The sequence below is a fragment of the Rhineura floridana genome, chromosome 2 (assembly GCF_030035675.1).
Source record: "Rhineura floridana isolate rRhiFlo1 chromosome 2, rRhiFlo1.hap2, whole genome shotgun sequence".
NCBI lineage: Eukaryota > Metazoa > Chordata > Lepidosauria > Squamata > Rhineuridae > Rhineura > Rhineura floridana.
The window spans coordinates 10626592-10651783 of NC_084481.1; the positions used below are offsets into that span (position 1 = coordinate 10626592).

The window sequence follows — 25192 nt, forward strand, 5'->3', positions numbered from 1 at the left end:
GTCCAGCGCCAAAGTGGAGAGGTTTCCTGATGAGGGAGAACCGATGAAGTAACACCTCTAATCTGTTTGTGGTGTTGGGCCAGAAAGACAGAACAGGGCTGTTGTTAGTGTACTGTTTACCCCGCTGCACTACAACCTCCTTAACCGAGCTAGTGGAGGTAGTCTGGTGTAGTGTTGGAGAACTCCTTCAAGTAGTGTTGGGGGACTCCAATATCCATGCCGAGGCTGCCTCAAATGGGCCAGCTCAGGACTTCATGGCTTCTATAACAAACATGGGGCTGCGTCAGTACATCACTTGTCCAACACATGTAGCTGGATGTACTCTTGACCTGGTCTTTGACATATAGTGGATTGGTAATACTCAGTTGATTGGGAGGGCTCATTGTGAGTCTGTTGTCATGGTCAAATCATTCCCTGGTGAGATAAGGGCTGAACGTGGCTGCTTCACGCCAGGAGTGGGGGACCCATTGAGATGGTCTGACCATGCAGACTTAAGGAATCTGATTGATCCTTGAATGGTCTGGGGTATTTTCTGGCTGACATGGTTGGTGCTCCAGTTGAGACTCTTGTCACAGTGTGAAATGGTGAGATGATTAGAACCATCGACATGATCGCTCCTAAGTGCTGTTGCCGTGGAGCACGTAGGTCACCTTGGTACTATAGTGACCTGTGTGCATTGAAACAGGAAGGTAGATAGCTAGAGTGTAGGTGGCATAAATCATGGTTGGAACCTGACCAAACACGCATGAGGTTGCATTATTGCACCTGTGGTGGTGGTGGTAGCAGCAAAGAAAACTTATTTCTTATAAACTTATAAATTTAATAAATAAATAAATAATTTCTGTGCCACCATTGCATCTGCAAGTTGCTGCCTGACAGAACATTTCAGAGTGGTGAATGGGCTTTTGACATCTAGCCAAGAGAACATTGCTCTGATGTTCTCAGCAGCAGTAACAACTTCACAAGGCACTTTAGGAACAAAATACCTCAGATGCAGACAGAATTGGATGCCACAGTTAGAACAAGGTGTCCAGTGCACTGTCTATTCAATCTGTGCTGGATCAGTTTCAATTATTGAGGCCTGAGGATATAGACAAGCTGTTTGAAGAAGTGCGTCTGGCCACCTGCCTTCTTGACCCTTGCCCTTCTTGGCTTCTCAGAGAAAACCATAGGAGATTAACTTGGTGGGTCCAGGGAGTGATTAATGCTTCATTGCAGGAGGGGGAGGTACCATCCACCTTGAAGAAATGGGGGTGCATTGCCTCATTAAGAGCACCTCTCTGAGCCTGGAAGTGTTAAAAACAACTATTGCCCAGTGGCAATTATCTCATTTTGGGGGCAAGGTGCTTGAAAGGGAGGTGGTGGTCCAGCTTCAGGCATGCTTACAGGAGACTGAGTATCCATTTTAATCTGGCTTCACATCTGATCATAGTACTAAAATGGCCTTGGTCGCTGAGGCTGAAGACATCATCTAGGGAGAGAGGTGGGGGAAGTGTGACTCTGCTCATTTTCCTTGACCTTTCAGTGGCTTTTGATACCATTGACTATGGTACCCTCCTGGAGTGGCTTAGGGAGGTGGGGATTGGAGGTGTCAGTGGTTCTTCAGTGATTCTGGTCCTACCTACAGGGCTGTTTCCAGAAAGTAGTTATGGCGGCTGCTATTCAACACCGTGGGAACTTTCCTGTGGTGTCCTCGTGCTATTTAACATCTATATGAAGCCACTGGGAGCTGTCATCAAGAGTTTTGGAGTGAAGTGTCACCAATATGCAGATGTCACCCAGCTCTCTCTCACTGTACCATCTGAATCAGGAGATGTGCTAGTCAGGTGCTTGGAGGCAATGGTGGGCTGAATGTGGGCCAACAGTTGAAGCGGAATCCTGAAAAGAGGAAGGTATTTTGTGTACCAGGTTCTTGAGTCCAGGAGGTGGGAAGAGAGCCTGTTCTGAATGGGGTTGCACTCCCCTGGAAAGAGCAGGTTCATAGCTTGGGGGTACTCCCGAATATAGCATTGTCATTTGAGGCTCAGGTGGCCTTAGTGGCTAGGAGTGCCTATTTCCAGTTCCTCCTGGTTGCCATCTACAGCCCCTTTTGGACAGAGATGACTTGGCCGCAGCATTCCATGCTCTGGTAACTTCCAGATAGGATTATTTAGGATTACTCAGAAACTCACAAGTGGTCCAAAATTCAGCAGCCAGAAAACTGGCTGAGTTTGCTTTTAGAATTCATATAACTCCTGTTTTAAAACCGCTTCATTGGTTGCCAGTTTGTTTCCGGGCAGAATTCAGGGTGCTTGCATTAGTGTTTAAAGCCCTAAAAGGCTTAGCCCCAAATATCTGAAAGACCACCTCTTTCTCTATAGACCCTCTCAGGTGTTAAGATTGGCAGAGTTGTTGTTATCCACCAGTAGCTTGAAGAGGTGGAAAAAAGGCAGAGCTCTAGGTTGCTTCGGGGAAACTCCCCCCTGGAGCCTCTGTTCGTTTTTTCTGTCTTGCTTGAACAGGTTGTTTTTTCGCTAAACCTCTTCTGGCCTTTGAATCTGGAGTTTTTAAGTGAGTCTATTGAAAAGGGGAAGAGTGTGTGAACTGTTTTTTAACTTGTAAGTGGAATAAAATGTGTGCATGACTATCTGAGATTGCTTTGGGGCGAGGAGTAATTGCTGCTTTTTTCTAGCTACTAATTCCTGTCTGTACCAGGAAACACGGGGCAATATACTGTTTCTACATGGATTAACCAGCGGCAGTTTCTTAAAATTCCCCTTTGTAAAATTGCCCTAATGAATTTAACTTGCCTGATGGTCTCTGCTGCCACAAATGAACTTTGCCTGTGATTTTTCCATCTGAGGAAATTCAGTCTGTGATTTATATATGTACAATTTGTTGAGTAATTAATTCATTGGTGACTAATCAAGAATTTGGTGATTACCATTAATTAATTAGAAAATAAAAATCAATTTGATATCTTTTAAAAGAGTTCATCCAGAGGACCAGTATAGAGACAAGTGCTTGGAGAAGCAAATAAAACCTACGGTAGGAATAAAGACAGCTGCTTCAGTACTTAACATCCAAACAAAAGCCCCTCTGTGTATTCAAACAACTATGACTAAAACAGGAAAAAAGCAGAGAAAGAAGATTCCAAGCAATCAGCCATTGCAGATCTTTGATTACGGGTTAATATTCTGACAGGATATCAGTTCTGTCGGCAATTTTGCTGAAGCATTCTGTACAATCTGCAGTTTCTGGGCCAAGTGCAAGGAAAGCCCCACATAGAATGCATTGCAGTAACCCAATCTTGAAGTCACCAATGTCTGGATTACTGCGGTGAAGATACCCCAATCCAGGAATAGTCAAAGTAGTGAGACCACTCCTGAATAGACCCTCCCTGGACCCAGAAAATCTTAATAATTATAGGCCAGTGGCAAATGTTCCATTCCTGGGCAAAGTCCTTGAACGGGTGGTGGCAGGCCAGCTCCAGACACTCTTGGATGAGATTGATTATCTGGATCCATTTCAATTGGGTTTCAGGCCTGGTTTTGGCACGGAAACAGCCTTGCTCACCCTGTATGATGACCTCTGTTGGGAGAGAGACAGGGGGAGTGTGACTCTGTTGATTCTCAACCATGGTGTCCTTCTGGGACGACAGGCTGAGTTGGGAGTGGGAGGTACTGCATGGCAGTGGTTCCGTTCCTACTTAGCGGGTCGGCACCAGAAGGTGGTGCTTGGGGAGCATTGCTCAGCACCCTAGACTCTCCAGTATAGGGTTCTGCAGGGGTCAGTTCTGTCCCCCATGCTGTTCAACATCTACATGAAACAGTTGGGTGCGGTCATCCGGAGCTTTGGAGTGCACTGCCATCAATATGCTGATGACATGCAGCTCTATTTCTCCTTTTCATCTTCTTCAGGTGAGGCTGTCAATGTGCTGAACCAGTGTCTGGCTGCGACAGTGGACTGGATGAGGGCTAATAAATGGAGGCTCAATACAGACAAGACTGAGATGCTGTTAGTGGGTGGTTCTTCTGACCGGATGCTGGATGTTCAACCTGTCCTGGATGGGGTTGCACTCCCCCTGAAGGAGCAGGTTTGTAGCTTAGGGGTTCTCCTAGAACCATCTCTGTCACTTGAGGCTCATGTAGCCTCGGTGGCACGGAGTGCCTTCTACCAACTTCGGTTGGTGGCCCAGCTACGCCTCTATCTGGACAGGGATAACCTCTCTTCAGTTGCCCATGCTCTGGTAACCTCCAGGTTAGATTACTGCAATGCACTCTATGTGGGGCTGCCTTCGAAGACGGTTCGGAAACTACAGCTTATGCAAAATGCAGTGGCCAGATTGGTAACAGGGACAAGACGGTTCAAACATATAAAACTGATTCTGGCCTGCTTGCATTGGTTGCTTGTATGTTTCTGAGCTTGATGCAAAGTGCTGGTTTTAACCTATAAAGCCTTACACGGCTTGGGACCACAATACCTGATGGAACGCCTCTTCCAGCACGAACCCACCCATACACTACATTCAACATCAAAGGCCCTCCTCTGGGTGCCTACTCTGAGGCAAGCTTGGAGGCTGGCAGCAAGGGAGAGGGCCTTCTCAGTGGTGGCCCCCAAATTATGGAATGATGTGTGTGACGAGGTCCGCGTGGCGCCAACACTGTTATCTTTTTGGCGTCAGGTCAAGACTTTCCTCTTCTCCCAGGCATTTTAGCATGTGTTTTTAAATTGTTTTTTTTTTTTTAAAATGTGTTTTTAAATGTGTATATTTGTTTTTACTGTTTTTAATTGTTGTAAACAGCTCAGAGAGCTTCGGCTATGAGGCGGTATACAAATGTAATAAATAATAATAATAATAATGTTGTCATACCAGCCGTAGCTAATTAAAGGTGCTTCTATAGTGACAAAGCTTGATCCAGAAATACCCTCAGACTATATACCTACTTCTTCAGGGGGAGCACAACCATGTCCAGGGCAGCAGTTAGCCAATTTCTTGGACATGGGAGCCATTCATCCACAGCACATCTGCCTTGCTTGGATTTAAGCTCAGTTTATTTTACCTCATCCAGCCCATCACTCCATCTAGGTCAGCCTTTCCCAACCGGTGTGCCTCCAGGTGTTGTTGGACCACAACTCCCATCAGCCTCAGCCAGCATTGCCAATGGTCAGGAAAGATGGGAGTTGTGGTCCAACAACATCTGGAGGCACACTGGTTGGGAAAGGCTGATCTAGGTGCTGGTCTAGGACCCATGTGGCCTCTCCTGATCCTGATGTCGTGGAGAAATATATCTGAATGTCACTAGAATAATGACACTTTGCCCCAAATCTCCTAATGACCATTCCCAATGGGGATAAAATAGTGTCCTGCAGCACCCCATGATGTAACTGTCAGGAGCCCAGCAAGCACTCTCTTAATGCTTTTCTCTGGATTTGGCCCAGAACCGTTGTAATACAGTGCCCCCAATTCCCATCCCATAGAACTGGATACCATAGTTGACAGTATTGAAAGATGTAGGGATAAAGAAACAGGAGCAAAGTAGCACTTCCTTTGTCCTGCTCTCATTAAACATTATGTATCAGGATGACCAGGCCAGCTTGGTCCCATGGCCGAGCCTGAACCCAGGTTGGAATTAGTCTGTACTTAAAACAGTACAACATCTAGCGCAGTGCATTACATTTGCTACAACAAGCAGAGAAATAATTAAGTCGTCCACCAAGATCATCAGCAATTTTCAAGTGGTCTGTGGAGAAAAAAGTTTGGGAACCGCTGACCTGATGAGACCTCTTCTTTACTGAAGAATCTCATGCTCTGTTGTTAGCAGCATAGTACTGAAGAAGTCATTGATAATCTTTACCAGTTATGCTCTCTCAGTTTAGGCTGCCTTGTAGAGTTATTGTGAGGAAGACTCAATACAGTTTGATGACCAAGAATTCTTATTGCTATTCAGTTACCCTTGTATTTAACATTAGTTTCCTTTACTCCTTGATAATAGTGATTATACATGAAGTATGTGGTTCATATGTAATGGTGTTGTCTTCTGAGGTGTCTTCTGAGGCAACAATTTCGATTCTCTTTGCAGACCAACCTGGCTCATAGACTTGTGAATCGTGAAGGCTCGGTAACACAGCTTCCTTTGTACACATCTCCTTCCTTGCCAAATATAACGTTAGGACTACCTGCAACTGCCCCATCCAGTGTAAGTAATGCTTAATGTAAAGTTTGGGATTTTTTGTGGTTATATTAACTCCATTCATAAGCTCAAATGTATTACCAGTTATATGCTTGCAGGGGGGATCAGGACAGCAGGATGCTGAAAGACTTGCTATTCCACCCTTACAACAACGAATCTCCTTATTTCCTGGCACCCACCTCACTCCTTACTTGAGCAGCACTGCAGTGGAAAGGGATGGGGGAGCTGCACACAACCCTCTTCTTCAACACATGGTCTTACTGGAACAACCAACTGCGCAAAACCCCTTAGTCCCAGGTGAGCATAACTGGAGTTTACACTGAAAAAGAATGTGTGCATTCCTCCGAGTTGGTGTCAAAAGCCAAAGGCTGGTATCAGATGTACATAACTCGGCTTAATAAACTGAGATATGCACAAGCCTTGTGTCTGTGTGCTCTGTCCTCACACTGGTGCTTTGCTTCTCATTGTGCTGCAATTTGAAGTCTTCCCTGGTTTAATTAATCATGACATCCCATTATGTCCAACCTGGGAACCTATGGTTCCAGAATTGGAACAAACCAGAATCTGGAATTACATTGTGCAGATGGTTTCAGATCCTGATGTGGCCATCCCTAATAACCATCGGTCCTTGATTTGAATGCAGTGAGGAGATCAATGGTTAGTTAATCCATGAAGACTTCAATTGCAGCATGTCAAAAAAGGAGGGAAGGGCTGATACAAAGATGGAGCACACTAGGCTTGTGCAAATCTCAAGTTGGGAGATGTACATCCAAACCAGACGAAGGTGCTCTATATGAAGGGAATACAGATAACAAATACTCACAGGAGATAATTTGTGACCATGGTGGATATGGGAAGAAGAGAGTAAGATGGACACACGCTGTCTTGAAAGGGTAGACTTTGCAGGTGACTTGGTGAGCATTCACAGCACAGATAGTGGTGTCAAGAGGCTGCAGCAAGCAAGTACCGTTTTAATTTCTCCCAGTGCCCCAGATGTGGCATTGCTCTGGAGTGACACTGTGTCCAAGGACATTGGGGAGGAATTAATATCATGGCTCACTGCAGCTCTGTAGTGCTGCCCTCTGTGCTGAGCAGCAAGGGAAATGTTAAAGTACTTATCTGGCGGAGAGAAAGTAGGATGCCTGCACTGGACCAGGTAGGTCCCATTTCATTTTTTTTGTCCTTAACTGCTCACTGCTGAGTGTAATGCCGTGTAGCTGCAGTGATCAAAAAAGTCACTATTTTAATCCCCCCATGCTTCTGATGTAGTGTTGCACTGGAGTAATGTTGTGTCAGGAACAAATTAAAATGAAAGCTTACTAGAGCTGCACAGTGCTCCTTTTGGCACCCAGCTAGCCAGGCACACAGACAGGCACCAGTGGATCCTGGAGCTCTGGCATTTGTCTGAGAATGTGTCATGTTGACACTGGGCTTTTACACTGTTTGTTAATTACACTGAGTTGCCTTGGGTTCTTGTGCTATAAAGGATTGTGAGAGCTTTCTACCCATTGTCTCAATACCACTTTAAAAATTGGCAATTTTTTATGTCCCCTCCATGCTATTGAAAAATACTAGAGTTTCTGGAATTCATTGTCCACTCTGCACAGTAGACTGATAATAAACTGTGCCAATAGAAGCGGGAAACATTAAAGGTGTCTGCTGAGTTGAAAATAGGCTGATTGTTGACATTTGCAATGGAGTGTGACAACACTTGCTTTTGGGAAAAAAATTGTCTTCAGGACAGCTCTCGCCTATCTTTTATGCTACTATCCAGTTTATCTTGACCTCCAGCCAGCAACAAACTGTCTAATTGTTTATCTCTGTATCTGTTGTTTTAAGAAAATTTCAGCGGCACAACATAACATGGTGGCTGGCTTAATAGCACACATTGTTGCCGTGAGCATTACTCAAAAGCTATTTCCCCCTTCCTCTTCTTTCTTCTCCACTGTTTTCCTCCATATTATTTTCAGACTGGTATCTTTCAGGACTAGGGGCACTCCCCCTCCATGCGCAGTCCCTGGTGGGTGCAGATCGGCTCTCTCCCTCAATACACAAACTGCGGCAACACCGCCCTTTGGGGCGCACACAGTCTGCTCCTCTTCCTCAGAATGCGCAGGCCCTTCAGCAATTAGTGATCCAACAACAACATCAGCAATTCCTGGAAAAACACAAACAGCAATTTCAGCAGCAGCAGCTGCACATTAACAAGGTAGGTATGCCGATTGCTGGTTCTTACTCATGCAATTTTAATGTACCCGTTTAGAAATGGCTTTGCTCTCATATAATATAATTATGTAATGTCAATTTGTCTTCATCTTTGGATTGCTTACTGTTAGGATCATATTGGAGAATGCAAGGAAAAATTAGACATTAGAAAAGTGTACGAAATGTGGCTTCCTAAAGCTGCGTAGTTGGAAATGAAAGGGATTCCACTGAAAACCAGCTATCTGAGTGAGGAGTGTATGTTTACTTAATTCATTCACGAGAATACCATTTGGTGTGAAAGAATTGTTCTGAATACTAGATTGGCACCTGGGAATGTTGAGTTCTCTTCCCAGCTGAAAGCCTGACAAGACTCCTCCTTAAGGCCTTTGCTGCTCTCTTTCTTTGCCTCTTCTCCTAAAAGGGTGCTATATTAATATTTATGAAGTATGTGAAGGCTGGAAGAATTATGTGTTTAATGTCTGAAATTCCAAGAACCTTTTGAGGGAGCAAGATAATAAAGTTGATTTCTAAATCCATCTGTGATATGCTCGATTCTTTATATACGCACAAGTAAGAATTGCACAATACTATATAAAGGGCAAAATTCTCTTGTATTCATTGTGTATATAAATGTTTATCTGGGTGCATGCACATATGCATGGTCTTAACTCTTAATTGTTTTAATCATTCAAAATATTGATAGTTTTAATTGAAGGGACACAGTGCATGAACATACTGATTTCTACATGTGTGCTTGTAAGCCATGCCATTCCACTCTACCTATTCCCAATCCTCCCTTTCTGTCCGTGCATTCTATAGGCGTCTTACAGTTGAGAACAATCAGTAACCAGATTGGCTTTCAAACTGCTGTGGTTTCATTTGATAGGTTATTACTGTTCTGTGATTAAAGCCACCACGACAATGAATTATATCAGCCTGAAGCTTTGGCCACTCATATACATTTTTTTCCAGTGAGAAAAGGAGAGACAATTAAGGGGAGAAAAAGCACTTTGTTTATAGAACATAGCAAGACAAGATGATTACACAAGCCACTGACGTCATTTTTGTACTTCTGGAAACATGCCACTACTATGCATGTGCCAGACGTAGACTTCATTCAAATTAGCATACTGATGCAGTTTAGAGCTGTTATTTCCATGGAGATTTCATTTGCTGCTCTCCAAACATACTTTGTGGGGCAAAGCTTAAAATTAGGATTATTAGAAGCCATGGGTGATGCAATCTCTTTGAAAGTAAATATATTGCAATTTATTTGTGTCAGTTTTAAAGATCCCTATTGCCAATTTTGCAACAAAGTATGTGTTAAGATTTCATTTATTCAGGCTTGAATGCAGCCTTCCTGGAGTGAGATTTGTGTATAACATTGATTATTTCCAGGCAGACTGTGCCTTTTTTCCCCCTCAGTAGCTTAAAAACTGAATTTAGGCTGTGATGGATTGTCTCAGTTTCAAGCTTAACTGGCCAATTCCTAGTGTTTCAATCTTATATAATAATAAAACCTTTCAGTGCCTAATCTGTCAGTTTTGTCATATATGAGATAACATTAAAATTGCTATAGCAGAAAGAGCACTTCCCAGGAGACACTAATTGTCCTGGCTGTAGCCACAACCAGGGCTTAGACTTCTGCATGCTACCCTCTAGTAACTATGGTCACAGCTCCTCTCTTCTGATGGAAATAGAAACTACCCATTACACCTTCCGCCCACTCTCTAGGCATTCTCTCCAGCTGGTGCCATGGTCATTCTTCCACAGTAGCTCTGCAGACCAGAAGCAGGAACAGAATGTCATAGAATGTTTAGAGGAGTTGGATTCAGAGAGAGAGGGGAGGGTGTTTTAAAGGCAGCAGCAGCTTCCTGCCTTGCAGGGGATCTAAGTGATTGATCTCAGATACCTACTTTTAGAGACTCTTCCTGATCTAGCATCCAGCAATCAAATCCCATTTTTATGATGGAAGCTGCATTTATCCACAACATTTAACAGGTTCTTATAGCAGATATAACTAAAGAGCCAACTGCCGGTAAACAGTCCAGATACCTATGTCAAATATGTGACCTACAAAACAGCCAACATAAAAGAGCTTCTGAACTTCCTACAGTAAGAGTAATACAAGCCTCTAGTTCTAAGGACTCAGCCACCTGTTGGAGGTTGGTGGCTAGGGGCTGGACCCAAACCTCCACCAATCTGGACTATTATATTCCCGTGTATTCCTGGGAACTGCATTTTTATAACATTTATGCTGGAGGCCAAATTCCTTATCATTTTGCTGAAATTTCTATAAAAGATCTCCCTGAATGGCCTCTGGTTACATCTAAGGAAGTTACTACATTAATTGCAAAGCTGAAGCCGGCTAAGGCTCCTGGGCCCGATAATATCCCCCTGTAAGCTTTTAAATCAAACACTGAATGGTGGACACCAGTTCTAGCAGCGCTATTTACGTATATCGATCGCATTGCTGATATTCCTGATGACTGGGGCTCAGCAATTATTATCCCAATTTACAAAAAAGGTTCCCGTTTAGATCCCGCCAACTACAGACCTATTGGTTTGTTAAACATTGTCAGTAAATTATACGCCAGCCACCTATTGGAAAAACTACAAAGCTGGCTGGACCATGAAAACATCTTGGCAGAGGAACAAGCTGGGTTTAGGGTGGAGCGTTCCACTATTGATCATGGTCTGGTGCTCCAACACTTGGTGGAAAAATTCTCAACCAAATCGGGAGGAGCCCTTTACGCTCCTCCCGATTCATAGATTTTAAATCAGATTTCGATCTTATTCCCAGAGATAGACAAATTTAAGGCCACAAACATCGACAGGCATCTGCTATTACTTACTTGGTGGCTACATGAAAATACTTACTTATGCATAAGATGTAACAACTCCGGTAGCCTGACTAGACCCATTCCCACTTTTGAGGGAGTTAAACAGGGCTGTATCCTTGGCCCCCTCCCTGTTCAATTTTTTACATCAGCTCCCTGGTCAGCAGCTTGACATCAGTCTCCTGCCATCACCCCACTCTGGCGAATAAACCCCTGTCAGTTCTGTATGCTGACGATGCAGTACTTCTTCTAGAGTGTACAGCTTCAATTAACCAGCAGAACCAGCAGTCCAGTAGCGTTTTAGTGTGCTTTGTTATGCCTGCTGCAGGATGAAATAATAGACCACCAGCCAAGACGTTCAGGAAGAGAAACTTTACTTGTTTCAATAGGTTTGTCACACCGTGCTCCTTCGCTCGCTCTCTCCAACCAACTACAATACATTCCTATTACCCCCACACCTCTGTGTGCTCACTCAAGCCTTTTATTGCTGCTTCTTTCATCCGTTGCAGCTGCAGCCTGACCTTGGGCGTTTCTGCCAAGTGCTGTTAATTAACGGCTTCACTCTTCCCTTAACTCCTACTGTCCTGTCTGGAAATGGCTGTGTTGCCCACCTAAGCCTGACAGCCCCCACCTTCCAGACAGACATCGTGAGTTACAATCCATTGCATGTACAAGTATACAGTTTTCATCTTTACATTGCTTTACATTTTTACATTTGTACAGTCTTCAGGCATGTTAAGCAATTTTCTACATTCTTTGAGTATGAACACATTTAACACATATATGCACAGTCACTGTCACCTTCTTGAGCATACTTTTCCATTCGTGCCCTTATGCTATTTATGAACAGGGTATCACTGTCTGTTATAACTTTGCACTGTTTGTTTTCCTCATTGTTTGTCTCACCCTGTATGGCTGATACCTGGAAACGTTCTGGCGGTTTCCCTATGTTTTGTCGTGTTGACCTCCTTAATATTCCTGTTTCTTGTTTCTGTATCTGTGTTTGATGCACTGCTACTGGAATCAGAGCTGCTTGTCTCTATCTCCTGTTTTGTTTCTTCCCTTTCCTGTTTTATCTGTTGAGCAGGCTCTGTTGCATTTATGCCATTTGTGTCACTGCGATCTAGATTTACATATGTTTTGTGGTTCTCTGAGTCTTTTTCTTGTGTTCTAACACTCCTGCTGAGTGTTACACTACCATCCTGTGGAACCCACACGCGGTAATTCACATGTTGAAACCCCAACAGATATCCCTTTTTCGCTCTGGGAGCCAATTTTCCCTTTCTCTTTCCCTTGGGAACATGCACCCAGCATGGTGAACCAAATCTCAGTATGTGTTGCAATCTGGGCTTTCTTTTGTACAACATTTCATATGGTGACATGGCAATAGTTCTATGCAGTACTCTATTTTGAATATATGTAGCATACATTAAACTTTCCCCCCAGAAAGTGTGAGCAAGGCCTGAATCCTTTAACATTGCTCTCATTGCATCCTGCAATGTTTTGTTTTTCCTTTCCGCTGTCCCATTCTGATGCGGAGAAAACGGGGCGGTTACAGCATGGTTTATTCCTTTCTTTTCAAAATATTGTTCCAGGGACTTTCCTGTGAACTCCCCGCCCTGGTCAGATCTAATCTGTTGCACCTGTGTGCCATGCTGTACTTCCACTCTGGTCAGAAAACATTTTAACTTCTCTGCAGTCTCATCTTTTGTTTTTAGTAAATTTACATGACAATATCTTGAATAATCGTCAACAATCACGAGAAAATATTTAGCACCACCTTGCGTTTTGGGAAATGGTCCCGCTAAATCAACATGTATAGTCTGATAAGGTTTATCAGTATTTCTTTCTGCTACTTTGTTAATTGGAGCTACAGTGGCCTTTGTTTGCTGACATACTTCACACTGCATGTATTGTTTGCAGTCTTTTAGTTGTACATCAGCACTGAATTGAGCTGCCTTTTTCACAGTCTCATAATTTACATGCCCCAGCCTTCGGTGCCATTCATGGATACATTTATCATGGGTTTTCTTATGTGTTACTAGTGAGGCCTGTGCTGTAGGGTTTACTTTTACATAGAACATGGATTCTTTACAATATCCCTTTAGGCACACCTTTCCCTTTTTCATTATCTCACATTTCTTGTTACTGAATAACACACTATAACCCATTTCCAATAGTTTTGAAACTGACAGAATGTTTTGAGTTAAATTAGGCACAAATAAAACATTTGTCATTATCGTTTGTAAAGCACATATCTGTACAGTACCCTTACCCATCACCCTTTGTTTAGTACCATCAGCTAAACTCACGTCTTCATCAGCTGGCACCATTGTTTTAAATAAACTTTTATCATTTATGAGTGAATGGGTGGAACCTGAGTCCAAGACCCACGTACTATTGTCTCTGTTTACAATGTCTTTTTCATTCTTTGTCTTTGCACTCACCAACTGCACGTGTGAGGGTTTTCTTCCGTCCCTCCTCCTTCTCAGTAAGTCACAGTCCCGCCTTAGATGATGCAAGGAGCCACAGTTGTAACATGCTTTAGTCCGAAAAGCCTTTATCTCTGTCTTTTCTTTTCTTTCACTCCTTTCGTTCCGTTCCTCTTGCCTTTGTTTTGTTTCTTTTCTTCTCTCCCACTCTTGTTTGAGTTTGTCTGTTACATATCGAACCGAAAGGCCAGAATCGGGCATCGCTTCAAGTGCGCTGATGACAGGATTCCAAGAGTCATTGAGTGTTGAAAGAGTGATATATATTTGTTGTGTTTCCGTGTGTTCCACGCCCCTTTCCTGTAATTCTGCAAACAGGCTTGCAATTCTCATTAAGTGTTCTGACATTCTCACTTCTTCTGTTAGCTGCATTCTGTATAGTTTTCTCGCAAGACTTATTCTATTGCTAGCTGTTGCTTGAACATAATAGTCTCTTAAAGCAGTCCACATATCCTTAGCAGTATTTTTACCTCTTAGATGTAATAGTTGCGAGTCTCCGACAGCCAAGATTATTAATGACTTCGCTCTTTCGTCCCAGCGTAGCCATTCTGCAGGTGGTGGAACGGAGGGGGGTTGTTGGTCAATTACTTTCCATAAATCCTCTCTGTTTAGATAGGCTTGCATCCGCAGCCGCCAGCATGAGTAATTTCGTTCCGAGAGACGTTCCAGTGGAATGCCAGCCAAAGTTACTCCAGCCATTCTCGCAGACTTCCTTATCACTTTGGTTTCCTGGCAACACAATCCTCTGCCGCTGCTTTGCCGCTCTCCCACAGCTCACCAGCTCTCCGGCTCAGCTTCCTTTGGTTGTCCGGTGTAGCTCAAGCTTTCTTTACTGGTAGCAAATTGGTTGTTACTGGTGTGGAGCTGGGCCCATAACCCTTTGTAGAGTGTACAGCTTCAATTAACCAGCAGAACCAGCAGTCCAGTAGCGTTTTAGTGTGCTTTGTTATGCCTGTTGCAGGATGAAATAATAGACCACCAGCCAAGACGTTCAGGAAGAGAAACTTTACTTGTTTCAATAGGTTTGTCACACCGTGCTCCTTCGCTCTCTCTCTCCAACCAACTACAATACATTCCTATTACCCCCACACCTCTGTGTGCTCACTCAAGCCTTTTATTGCTGCTTCTTTCATCCGTTGCAGCTGCAGCCTGACCTTGGGCGTTTCTGCCAAGTGCTGTTAATTAACGGCTTCACTCTTCCCTTAACTCCTACTGTCCTGTCTGGAAATGGCTGTGTTGCCCACCTAAGCCTGACAGCCCCCACCTTCCAGACAGACATCGTGAGTTACAATCCATTGCATGTACAAGTATACAGTTTTCATCTTTACATTGCTTTACATTTTTACATTTGAAAAAAACAGTCTTCAGGCATGTTAAGCAATTTTCTACATTCTTTGAGTATGAACACATTTAACACATATATGCACAGTCACTGTCACCTTCTTGAGCATACTTTTCCATTCGTGCCCTTATGCTGTTTATGAACAGGGTATCACTGTCTGTTATAACTTTGCACTGTTTGTTTTCCTCATTGTTTGTCTCACCCTGTATGGCTGATACCTGGAAACGTTCTGGCGGTTTCCCTATGTTTTGTCGTGTTGACCTCCTTAATATTCCTGTTTCTTGTTTCTGTATCTGTGTTTGATGCACTGCTACTGGAATCAGAGCTGCTTGTCTCTATCTCCTGTTTTGTTTCTTCCCTTTCCTGTTTTATCTGTTGAGCAGGCTCTGTTGCATTTATGCCATTTGTGTCACTGCGATCTAGATTTACATATGTTTTGTGGTTCTCTGAGTCTTTTTCTTGTGTTCTAACACTCCTGCTGAGTGTTACACTACCATCCTGTGGAACCCACACGCGGTAATTCACATGTTGAAACCCCAACAGATATCCCTTTTTCGCTCTGGGAGCCAATTTTCCCTTTCTCTTTCCCTTGGGAACATGCACCCAGCATGGTGAACCAAATCTCAGTATGTGTTGCAATCTGGGCTTTCTTTTGTACAACATTTCATATGGTGACATGGCAATAGTTCTATGCAGTACTCTATTTTGAATATATGTAGCATACATTAAACTTTCCCCCCAGAAAGTGTGAGCAAGGCCTGAATCCTTTAACATTGCTCTCATTGCATCCTGCAATGTTTTGTTTTTCCTTTCCGCTGTCCCATTCTGATGCGGAGAAAACGGGGCGGTTACAGCATGGTTTATTCCTTTCTTTTCAAAATATTGTTCCAGGGACTTTCCTGTGAACTCCCCGCCCTGGTCAGATCTAATCTGTTGCACCTGTGTGCCATGCTGTACTTCCACTCTGGTCAGAAAACATTTTAACTTCTCTGCAGTCTCATCTTTTGTTTTTAGTAAATTTACATGACAATATCTTGAATAATCGTCAACAATCACGAGAAAATATTTAGCACCACCTTGCGTTTTGGGAAATGGTCCCGCTAAATCAACATGTATAGTCTGATAAGGTTTATCAGTATTTCTTTCTGCTACTTTGTTAATTGGAGCTACAGTGGCCTTTGTTTGCTGACATACTTCACACTGCATGTATTGTTTGCAGTCTTTTAGTTGTACATCAGCACTGAATTGAGCTGCCTTTTTCACAGTCTCATAATTTACATGCCCCAGCCTTCGGTGCCATTCATGGATACATTTATCATGGGTTTTCTTATGTGTTACTAGTGAGGCCTGTGCTGTAGGGTTTACTTTTACATAGAACATGGATTCTTTACAATATCCCTTTAGGCACACCTTTCCCTTTTTCATTATCTCACATTTCTTGTTACTGAATAACACACTATAACCCATTTCCAATAGTTTTGAAACTGACAGAATGTTTTGAGTTAAATTAGGCACAAATAAAACATTTGTCATTATCGTTTGTAAAGCACATATCTGTACAGTACCCTTACCCATCACCCTTTGTTTAGTACCATCAGCTAAACTCACGTCTTCATCAGCTGGCACCATTGTTTTAAATAAACTTTTATCATTTATGAGTGAATGGGTGGAACCTGAGTCCAAGACCCACGTACTATTGTCTCTGTTTACAATGTCTTTTTCATTCTTTGTCTTTGCACTCACCAACTGCACGTGTGAGGGTTTTCTTCCGTCCCTCCTCCTTCTCAGTAAGTCACAGTCCCGCCTTAGATGATGCAAGGAGCCACAGTTGTAACATGCTTTAGTCCGAAAAGCCTTTATCTCTGTCTTTTCTTTTCTTTCACTCCTTTCGTTCCGTTCCTCTTGCCTTTGTTTTGTTTCTTTTCTTCTCTCCCACTCTTGTTTGAGTTTGTCTGTTACATATCGAACCGAAAGGCCAGAATCGGGCATCGCTTCAAGTGCGCTGATGACAGGATTCCAAGAGTCATTGAGTGTTGAAAGAGTGATATATATTTGTTGTGTTTCCGTGTGTTCCACGCCCCTTTCCTGTAATTCTGCAAACAGGCTTGCAATTCTCATTAAGTGTTCTGACATTCTCACTTCTTCTGTTAGCTGCATTCTGTATAGTTTTCTCGCAAGACTTATTCTATTGCTAGCTGTTGCTTGAACATAATAGTCTCTTAAAGCAGTCCACATATCCTTAGCAGTATTTTTACCTCTTAGATGTAATAGTTGCGAGTCTCCGACAGCCAAGATTATTAATGACTTCGCTCTTTCGTCCCAGCGTAGCCATTCTGCAGGTGGTGGAACGGAGGGGGGTTGTTGGTCAATTACTTTCCATAAATCCTCTCTGTTTAGATAGGCTTGCATCCGCAGCCGCCAGCATGAGTAATTTCGTTCCGAGAGACGTTCCAGTGGAATGCCAGCCAAAGTTACTCCAGCCATTCTCGCAGACTTCCTTATCACTTTGGTTTCCTGGCAACACAATCCTCTGCCGCTGCTTTGCCGCTCTCCCACAGCTCACCAGCTCTCCGGCTCAGCTTCCTTTGGTTGTCCGGTGTAGCTCAAGCTTTCTTTACTGGTAGCAAATTGGTTGTTACTGGTGTGGAGCTGGGCCCATAACCCTTTGTAGAGTGTACAGCTTCAATTAACCAGCAGAACCAGCAGTCCAGTAGCGTTTTAGTGTGCTTTGTTATGCCTGTTGCAGGATGAAATAATAGACCACCAGCCAAGACGTTCAGGAAGAGAAACTTTACTTGTTTCAATAGGTTTGTCACACCGTGCTCCTTCGCTCTCTCTCTCCAACCAACTACAATACATTCCTATTACCCCCACACCTCTGTGTGCTCACTCAAGCCTTTTATTGCTGCTTCTTTCATCCGTTGCAGCTGCAGCCTGACCTTGGGCGTTTCTGCCAAGTGCTGTTAATTAACGGCTTCACTCTTCCCTTAACTCCTACTGTCCTGTCTGGAAATGGCTGTGTTGCCCACCTAAGCCTGACAGCCCCCACCTTCCAGACAGACATCGTGAGTTACAATCCATTGCATGTACAAGTATACAGTTTTCATCTTTACATTGCTTTACATTTTTACATTTGAAAAAAACAGTCTTCAGGCATGTTAAGCAATTTTCTACATTCTTTGAGTATGAACACATTTAACACATATATGCACAGTCACTGTCACCTTCTTGAGCATACTTTTCCATTCGTGCCCTTATGCTGTTTATGAACAGGGTATCACTGTCTGTTATAACTTTGCACTGTTTGTTTTCCTCATTGTTTGTCTCACCCTGTATGGCTGATACCTGGAAACGTTCTGGCGGTTTCCCTATGTTTTGTCGTGTTGACCTCCTTAATATTCCTGTTTCTTGTTTCTGTATCTGTGTTTGATGCACTGCTACTGGAATCAGAGCTGCTTGTCTCTATCTCCTGTTTTGTTTCTTCCCTTTCCTGTTTTATCTGTTGAGCAGGCTCTGTTGCATTTATGCCATTTGTGTCACTGCGATCTAGATTTACATATGTTTTGTGGTTCTCTGAGTCTTTTTCTTGTGTTCTAACACTCCTGCTGAGTGTTACACTACCATCCTGTGGAACCCACACGCGGTAATTCACATGTTGAAACCCCAACAGATATCCCTTTTTCGCTCTGGGAGCCAATTTTCCCTTTCTCTTTCCCTTGGGAACATGCACCCAGCATGGTGAACCAAATCTCAGTATGTGTTGCAATCTGGGCTTTCTTTTGTACAACATTTCATATGGTGACATGGCAATAGTTCTATGCAGTACTCTATTTTGAATATATGTAGCATACATTAAACTTTCCCCCCAGAAAGTGTGAGCAAGGCCTGAATCCTTTAACATTGCTCTCATTGCATCCTGCAATGTTTTGTTTTTCCTTTCCGCTGTCCCATTCTGATGCGGAGAAAACGGGGCGGTTACAGCATGGTTTATTCCTTTCTTTTCAAAATATTGTTCCAGGGACTTTCCTGTGAACTCCCCGCCCTGGTCAGATCTAATCTGTTGCACCTGTGTGCCATGCTGTACTTCCACTCTGGTCAGAAAACATTTTAACTTCTCTGCAGTCTCATCTTTTGTTTTTAGTAAATTTACATGACAATATCTTGAATAATCGTCAACAATCACGAGAAAATATTTAGCACCACCTTGCGTTTTGGGAAATGGTCCCGCTAAATCAACATGTATAGTCTGATAAGGTTTATCAGTATTTCTTTCTGCTACTTTGTTAATTGGAGCTACAGTGGCCTTTGTTTGCTGACATACTTCACACTGCATGTATTGTTTGCAGTCTTTTAGTTGTACATCAGCACTGAATTGAGCTGCCTTTTTCACAGTCTCATAATTTACATGCCCCAGCCTTCGGTGCCATTCATGGATACATTTATCATGGGTTTTCTTATGTGTTACTAGTGAGGCCTGTGCTGTAGGGTTTACTTTTACATAGAACATGGATTCTTTACAATATCCCTTTAGGCACACCTTTCCCTTTTTCATTATCTCACATTTCTTGTTACTGAATAACACACTATAACCCATTTCCAATAGTTTTGAAACTGACAGAATGTTTTGAGTTAAATTAGGCACAAATAAAACATTTGTCATTATCGTTTGTAAAGCACATATCTGTACAGTACCCTTACCCATCACCCTTTGTTTAGTACCATCAGCTAAACTCACGTCTTCATCAGCTGGCACCATTGTTTTAAATAAACTTTTATCATTTATGAGTGAATGGGTGGAACCTGAGTCCAAGACCCACGTACTATTGTCTCTGTTTACAATGTCTTTTTCATTCTTTGTCTTTGCACTCACCAACTGCACGTGTGAGGGTTTTCTTCCGTCCCTCCTCCTTCTCAGTAAGTCACAGTCCCGCCTTAGATGATGCAAGGAGCCACAGTTGTAACATGCTTTAGTCCGAAAAGCCTTTATCTCTGTCTTTTCTTTTCTTTCACTCCTTTCGTTCCGTTCCTCTTGCCTTTGTTTTGTTTCTTTTCTTCTCTCCCACTCTTGTTTGAGTTTGTCTGTTACATATCGAACCGAAAGGCCAGAATCGGGCATCGCTTCAAGTGCGCTGATGACAGGATTCCAAGAGTCATTGAGTGTTGAAAGAGTGATATATATTTGTTGTGTTTCCGTGTGTTCCACGCCCCTTTCCTGTAATTCTGCAAACAGGCTTGCAATTCTCATTAAGTGTTCTGACATTCTCACTTCTTCTGTTAGCTGCATTCTGTATAGTTTTCTCGCAAGACTTATTCTATTGCTAGCTGTTGCTTGAACATAATAGTCTCTTAAAGCAGTCCACATATCCTTAGCAGTATTTTTACCTCTTAGATGTAATAGTTGCGAGTCTCCGACAGCCAAGATTATTAATGACTTCGCTCTTTCGTCCCAGCGTAGCCATTCTGCAGGTGGTGGAACGGAGGGGGGTTGTTGGTCAATTACTTTCCATAAATCCTCTCTGTTTAGATAGGCTTGCATCCGCAGCCGCCAGCATGAGTAATTTCGTTCCGAGAGACGTTCCAGTGGAATGCCAGCCAAAGTTACTCCAGCCATTCTCGCAGACTTCCTTATCACTTTGGTTTCCTGGCAACACAATCCTCTGCCGCTGCTTTGCCGCTCTCCCACAGCTCACCAGCTCTCCGGCTCAGCTTCCTTTGGTTGTCCGGTGTAGCTCAAGCTTTCTTTACTGGTAGCAAATTGGTTGTTACTGGTGTGGAGCTGGGCCCATAACCCTTTGTAGAGTGTACAGCTTCAATTAACCAGCAGAACCAGCAGTCCAGTAGCGTTTTAGTGTGCTTTGTTATGCCTGTTGCAGGATGAAATAATAGACCACCAGCCAAGACGTTCAGGAAGAGAAACTTTACTTGTTTCAATAGGTTTGTCACACCGTGCTCCTTCGCTCTCTCTCTCCAACCAACTACAATACATTCCTATTACCCCCACACCTCTGTGTGCTCACTCAAGCCTTTTATTGCTGCTTCTTTCATCCGTTGCAGCTGCAGCCTGACCTTGGGCGTTTCTGCCAAGTGCTGTTAATTAACGGCTTCACTCTTCCCTTAACTCCTACTGTCCTGTCTGGAAATGGCTGTGTTGCCCACCTAAGCCTGACAGCCCCCACCTTCCAGACAGACATCGTGAGTTACAATCCATTGCATGTACAAGTATACAGTTTTCATCTTTACATTGCTTTACATTTTTACATTTGAAAAAAACAGTCTTCAGGCATGTTAAGCAATTTTCTACATTCTTTGAGTATGAACACATTTAACACATATATGCACAGTCACTGTCACCTTCTTGAGCATACTTTTCCATTCGTGCCCTTATGCTGTTTATGAACAGGGTATCACTGTCTGTTATAACTTTGCACTGTTTGTTTTCCTCATTGTTTGTCTCACCCTGTATGGCTGATACCTGGAAACGTTCTGGCGGTTTCCCTATGTTTTGTCGTGTTGACCTCCTTAATATTCCTGTTTCTTGTTTCTGTATCTGTGTTTGATGCACTGCTACTGGAATCAGAGCTGCTTGTCTCTATCTCCTGTTTTGTTTCTTCCCTTTCCTGTTTTATCTGTTGAGCAGGCTCTGTTGCATTTATGCCATTTGTGTCACTGCGATCTAGATTTACATATGTTTTGTGGTTCTCTGAGTCTTTTTCTTGTGTTCTAACACTCCTGCTGAGTGTTACACTACCATCCTGTGGAACCCACACGCGGTAATTCACATGTTGAAACCCCAACAGATATCCCTTTTTCGCTCTGGGAGCCAATTTTCCCTTTCTCTTTCCCTTGGGAACATGCACCCAGCATGGTGAACCAAATCTCAGTATGTGTTGCAATCTGGGCTTTCTTTTGTACAACATTTCATATGGTGACATGGCAATAGTTCTATGCAGTACTCTATTTTGAATATATGTAGCATACATTAAACTTTCCCCCCAGAAAGTGTGAGCAAGGCCTGAATCCTTTAACATTGCTCTCATTGCATCCTGCAATGTTTTGTTTTTCCTTTCCGCTGTCCCATTCTGATGCGGAGAAAACGGGGCGGTTACAGCATGGTTTATTCCTTTCTTTTCAAAATATTGTTCCAGGGACTTTCCTGTGAACTCCCCGCCCTGGTCAGATCTAATCTGTTGCACCTGTGTGCCATGCTGTACTTCCACTCTGGTCAGAAAACATTTTAACTTCTCTGCAGTCTCATCTTTTGTTTTTAGTAAATTTACATGACAATATCTTGAATAATCGTCAACAATCACGAGAAAATATTTAGCACCACCTTGCGTTTTGGGAAATGGTCCCGCTAAATCAACATGTATAGTCTGATAAGGTTTATCAGTATTTCTTTCTGCTACTTTGTTAATTGGAGCTACAGTGGCCTTTGTTTGCTGACATACTTCACACTGCATGTATTGTTTGCAGTCTTTTAGTTGTACATCAGCACTGAATTGAGCTGCCTTTTTCACAGTCTCATAATTTACATGCCCCAGCCTTCGGTGCCATTCATGGATACATTTATCATGGGTTTTCTTATGTGTTACTAGTGAGGCCTGTGCTGTAGGGTTTACTTTTACATAGAACATGGATTCTTTACAATATCCCTTTAGGCACACCTTTCCCTTTTTCATTATCTCACATTTCTTGTTACTGAATAACACACTATAACCCATTTCCAATAGTTTTGAAACTGACAGAATGTTTTGAGTTAAATTAGGCACAAATAAAACATTTGTCATTATCGTTTGTAAAGCACATATCTGTACAGTACCCTTACCCATCACCCTTTGTTTAGTACCATCAGCTAAACTCACGTCTTCATCAGCTGGCACCATTGTTTTAAATAAACTTTTATCATTTATGAGTGAATGGGTGGAACCTGAGTCCAAGACCCACGTACTATTGTCTCTGTTTACAATGTCTTTTTCATTCTTTGTCTTTGCACTCACCAACTGCACGTGTGAGGGTTTTCTTCCGTCCCTCCTCCTTCTCAGTAAGTCACAGTCCCGCCTTAGATGATGCAAGGAGCCACAGTTGTAACATGCTTTAGTCCGAAAAGCCTTTATCTCTGTCTTTTCTTTTCTTTCACTCCTTTCGTTCCGTTCCTCTTGCCTTTGTTTTGTTTCTTTTCTTCTCTCCCACTCTTGTTTGAGTTTGTCTGTTACATATCGAACCGAAAGGCCAGAATCGGGCATCGCTTCAAGTGCGCTGATGACAGGATTCCAAGAGTCATTGAGTGTTGAAAGAGTGATATATATTTGTTGTGTTTCCGTGTGTTCCACGCCCCTTTCCTGTAATTCTGCAAACAGGCTTGCAATTCTCATTAAGTGTTCTGACATTCTCACTTCTTCTGTTAGCTGCATTCTGTATAGTTTTCTCGCAAGACTTATTCTATTGCTAGCTGTTGCTTGAACATAATAGTCTCTTAAAGCAGTCCACATATCCTTAGCAGTATTTTTACCTCTTAGATGTAATAGTTGCGAGTCTCCGACAGCCAAGATTATTAATGACTTCGCTCTTTCGTCCCAGCGTAGCCATTCTGCAGGTGGTGGAACGGAGGGGGGTTGTTGGTCAATTACTTTCCATAAATCCTCTCTGTTTAGATAGGCTTGCATCCGCAGCCGCCAGCATGAGTAATTTCGTTCCGAGAGACGTTCCAGTGGAATGCCAGCCAAAGTTACTCCAGCCATTCTCGCAGACTTCCTTATCACTTTGGTTTCCTGGCAACACAATCCTCTGCCGCTGCTTTGCCGCTCTCCCACAGCTCACCAGCTCTCCGGCTCAGCTTCCTTTGGTTGTCCGGTGTAGCTCAAGCTTTCTTTACTGGTAGCAAATTGGTTGTTACTGGTGTGGAGCTGGGCCCATAACCCTTTGTAGAGTGTACAGCTTCAATTAACCAGCAGAACCAGCAGTCCAGTAGCGTTTTAGTGTGCTTTGTTATGCCTGTTGCAGGATGAAATAATAGACCACCAGCCAAGACGTTCAGGAAGAGAAACTTTACTTGTTTCAATAGGTTTGTCACACCGTGCTCCTTCGCTCTCTCTCTCCAACCAACTACAATACATTCCTATTACCCCCACACCTCTGTGTGCTCACTCAAGCCTTTTATTGCTGCTTCTTTCATCCGTTGCAGCTGCAGCCTGACCTTGGGCGTTTCTGCCAAGTGCTGTTAATTAACGGCTTCACTCTTCCCTTAACTCCTACTGTCCTGTCTGGAAATGGCTGTGTTGCCCACCTAAGCCTGACAGCCCCCACCTTCCAGACAGACATCGTGAGTTACAATCCATTGCATGTACAAGTATACAGTTTTCATCTTTACATTGCTTTACATTTTTACATTTGAAAAAAACAGTCTTCAGGCATGTTAAGCAATTTTCTACATTCTTTGAGTATGAACACATTTAACACATATATGCACAGTCACTGTCACCTTCTTGAGCATACTTTTCCATTCGTGCCCTTATGCTGTTTATGAACAGGGTATCACTGTCTGTTATAACTTTGCACTGTTTGTTTTCCTCATTGTTTGTCTCACCCTGTATGGCTGATACCTGGAAACGTTCTGGCGGTTTCCCTATGTTTTGTCGTGTTGACCTCCTTAATATTCCTGTTTCTTGTTTCTGTATCTGTGTTTGATGCACTGCTACTGGAATCAGAGCTGCTTGTCTCTATCTCCTGTTTTGTTTCTTCCCTTTCCTGTTTTATCTGTTGAGCAGGCTCTGTTGCATTTATGCCATTTGTGTCACTGCGATCTAGATTTACATATGTTTTGTGGTTCTCTGAGTCTTTTTCTTGTGTTCTAACACTCCTGCTGAGTGTTACACTACCATCCTGTGGAACCCACACGCGGTAATTCACATGTTGAAACCCCAACAGATATCCCTTTTTCGCTCTGGGAGCCAATTTTCCCTTTCTCTTTCCCTTGGGAACATGCACCCAGCATGGTGAACCAAATCTCAGTATGTGTTGCAATCTGGGCTTTCTTTTGTACAACATTTCATATGGTGACATGGCAATAGTTCTATGCAGTACTCTATTTTGAATATATGTAGCATACATTAAACTTTCCCCCCAGAAAGTGTGAGCAAGGCCTGA

General features: G+C 43.0%; 1 protein-coding gene across 12 annotated transcripts in view; it reads left to right on the forward strand.

Annotated features, from left to right (window-relative positions):
* Nucleotides 1–25192, forward strand: part of HDAC4 (histone deacetylase 4) — a 247008-nt gene that overhangs the window by 125615 nt on the left and 96201 nt on the right. For 11 of the 12 annotated variants that reach the window (XM_061607760.1, XM_061607759.1, XM_061607767.1 and 8 more), the window contains 3 exons: nucleotides 6063–6179; nucleotides 6272–6470; nucleotides 8144–8382. In XM_061607760.1, the coding sequence (XP_061463744.1) occupies nucleotides 6063–6179; nucleotides 6272–6470; nucleotides 8144–8382 (555 nt within the window). The remainder of the gene's footprint in view (nucleotides 1–6062; nucleotides 6180–6271; nucleotides 6471–8143; nucleotides 8383–25192) is intronic. The other variant, XM_061607766.1, reaches the window with a different exon arrangement.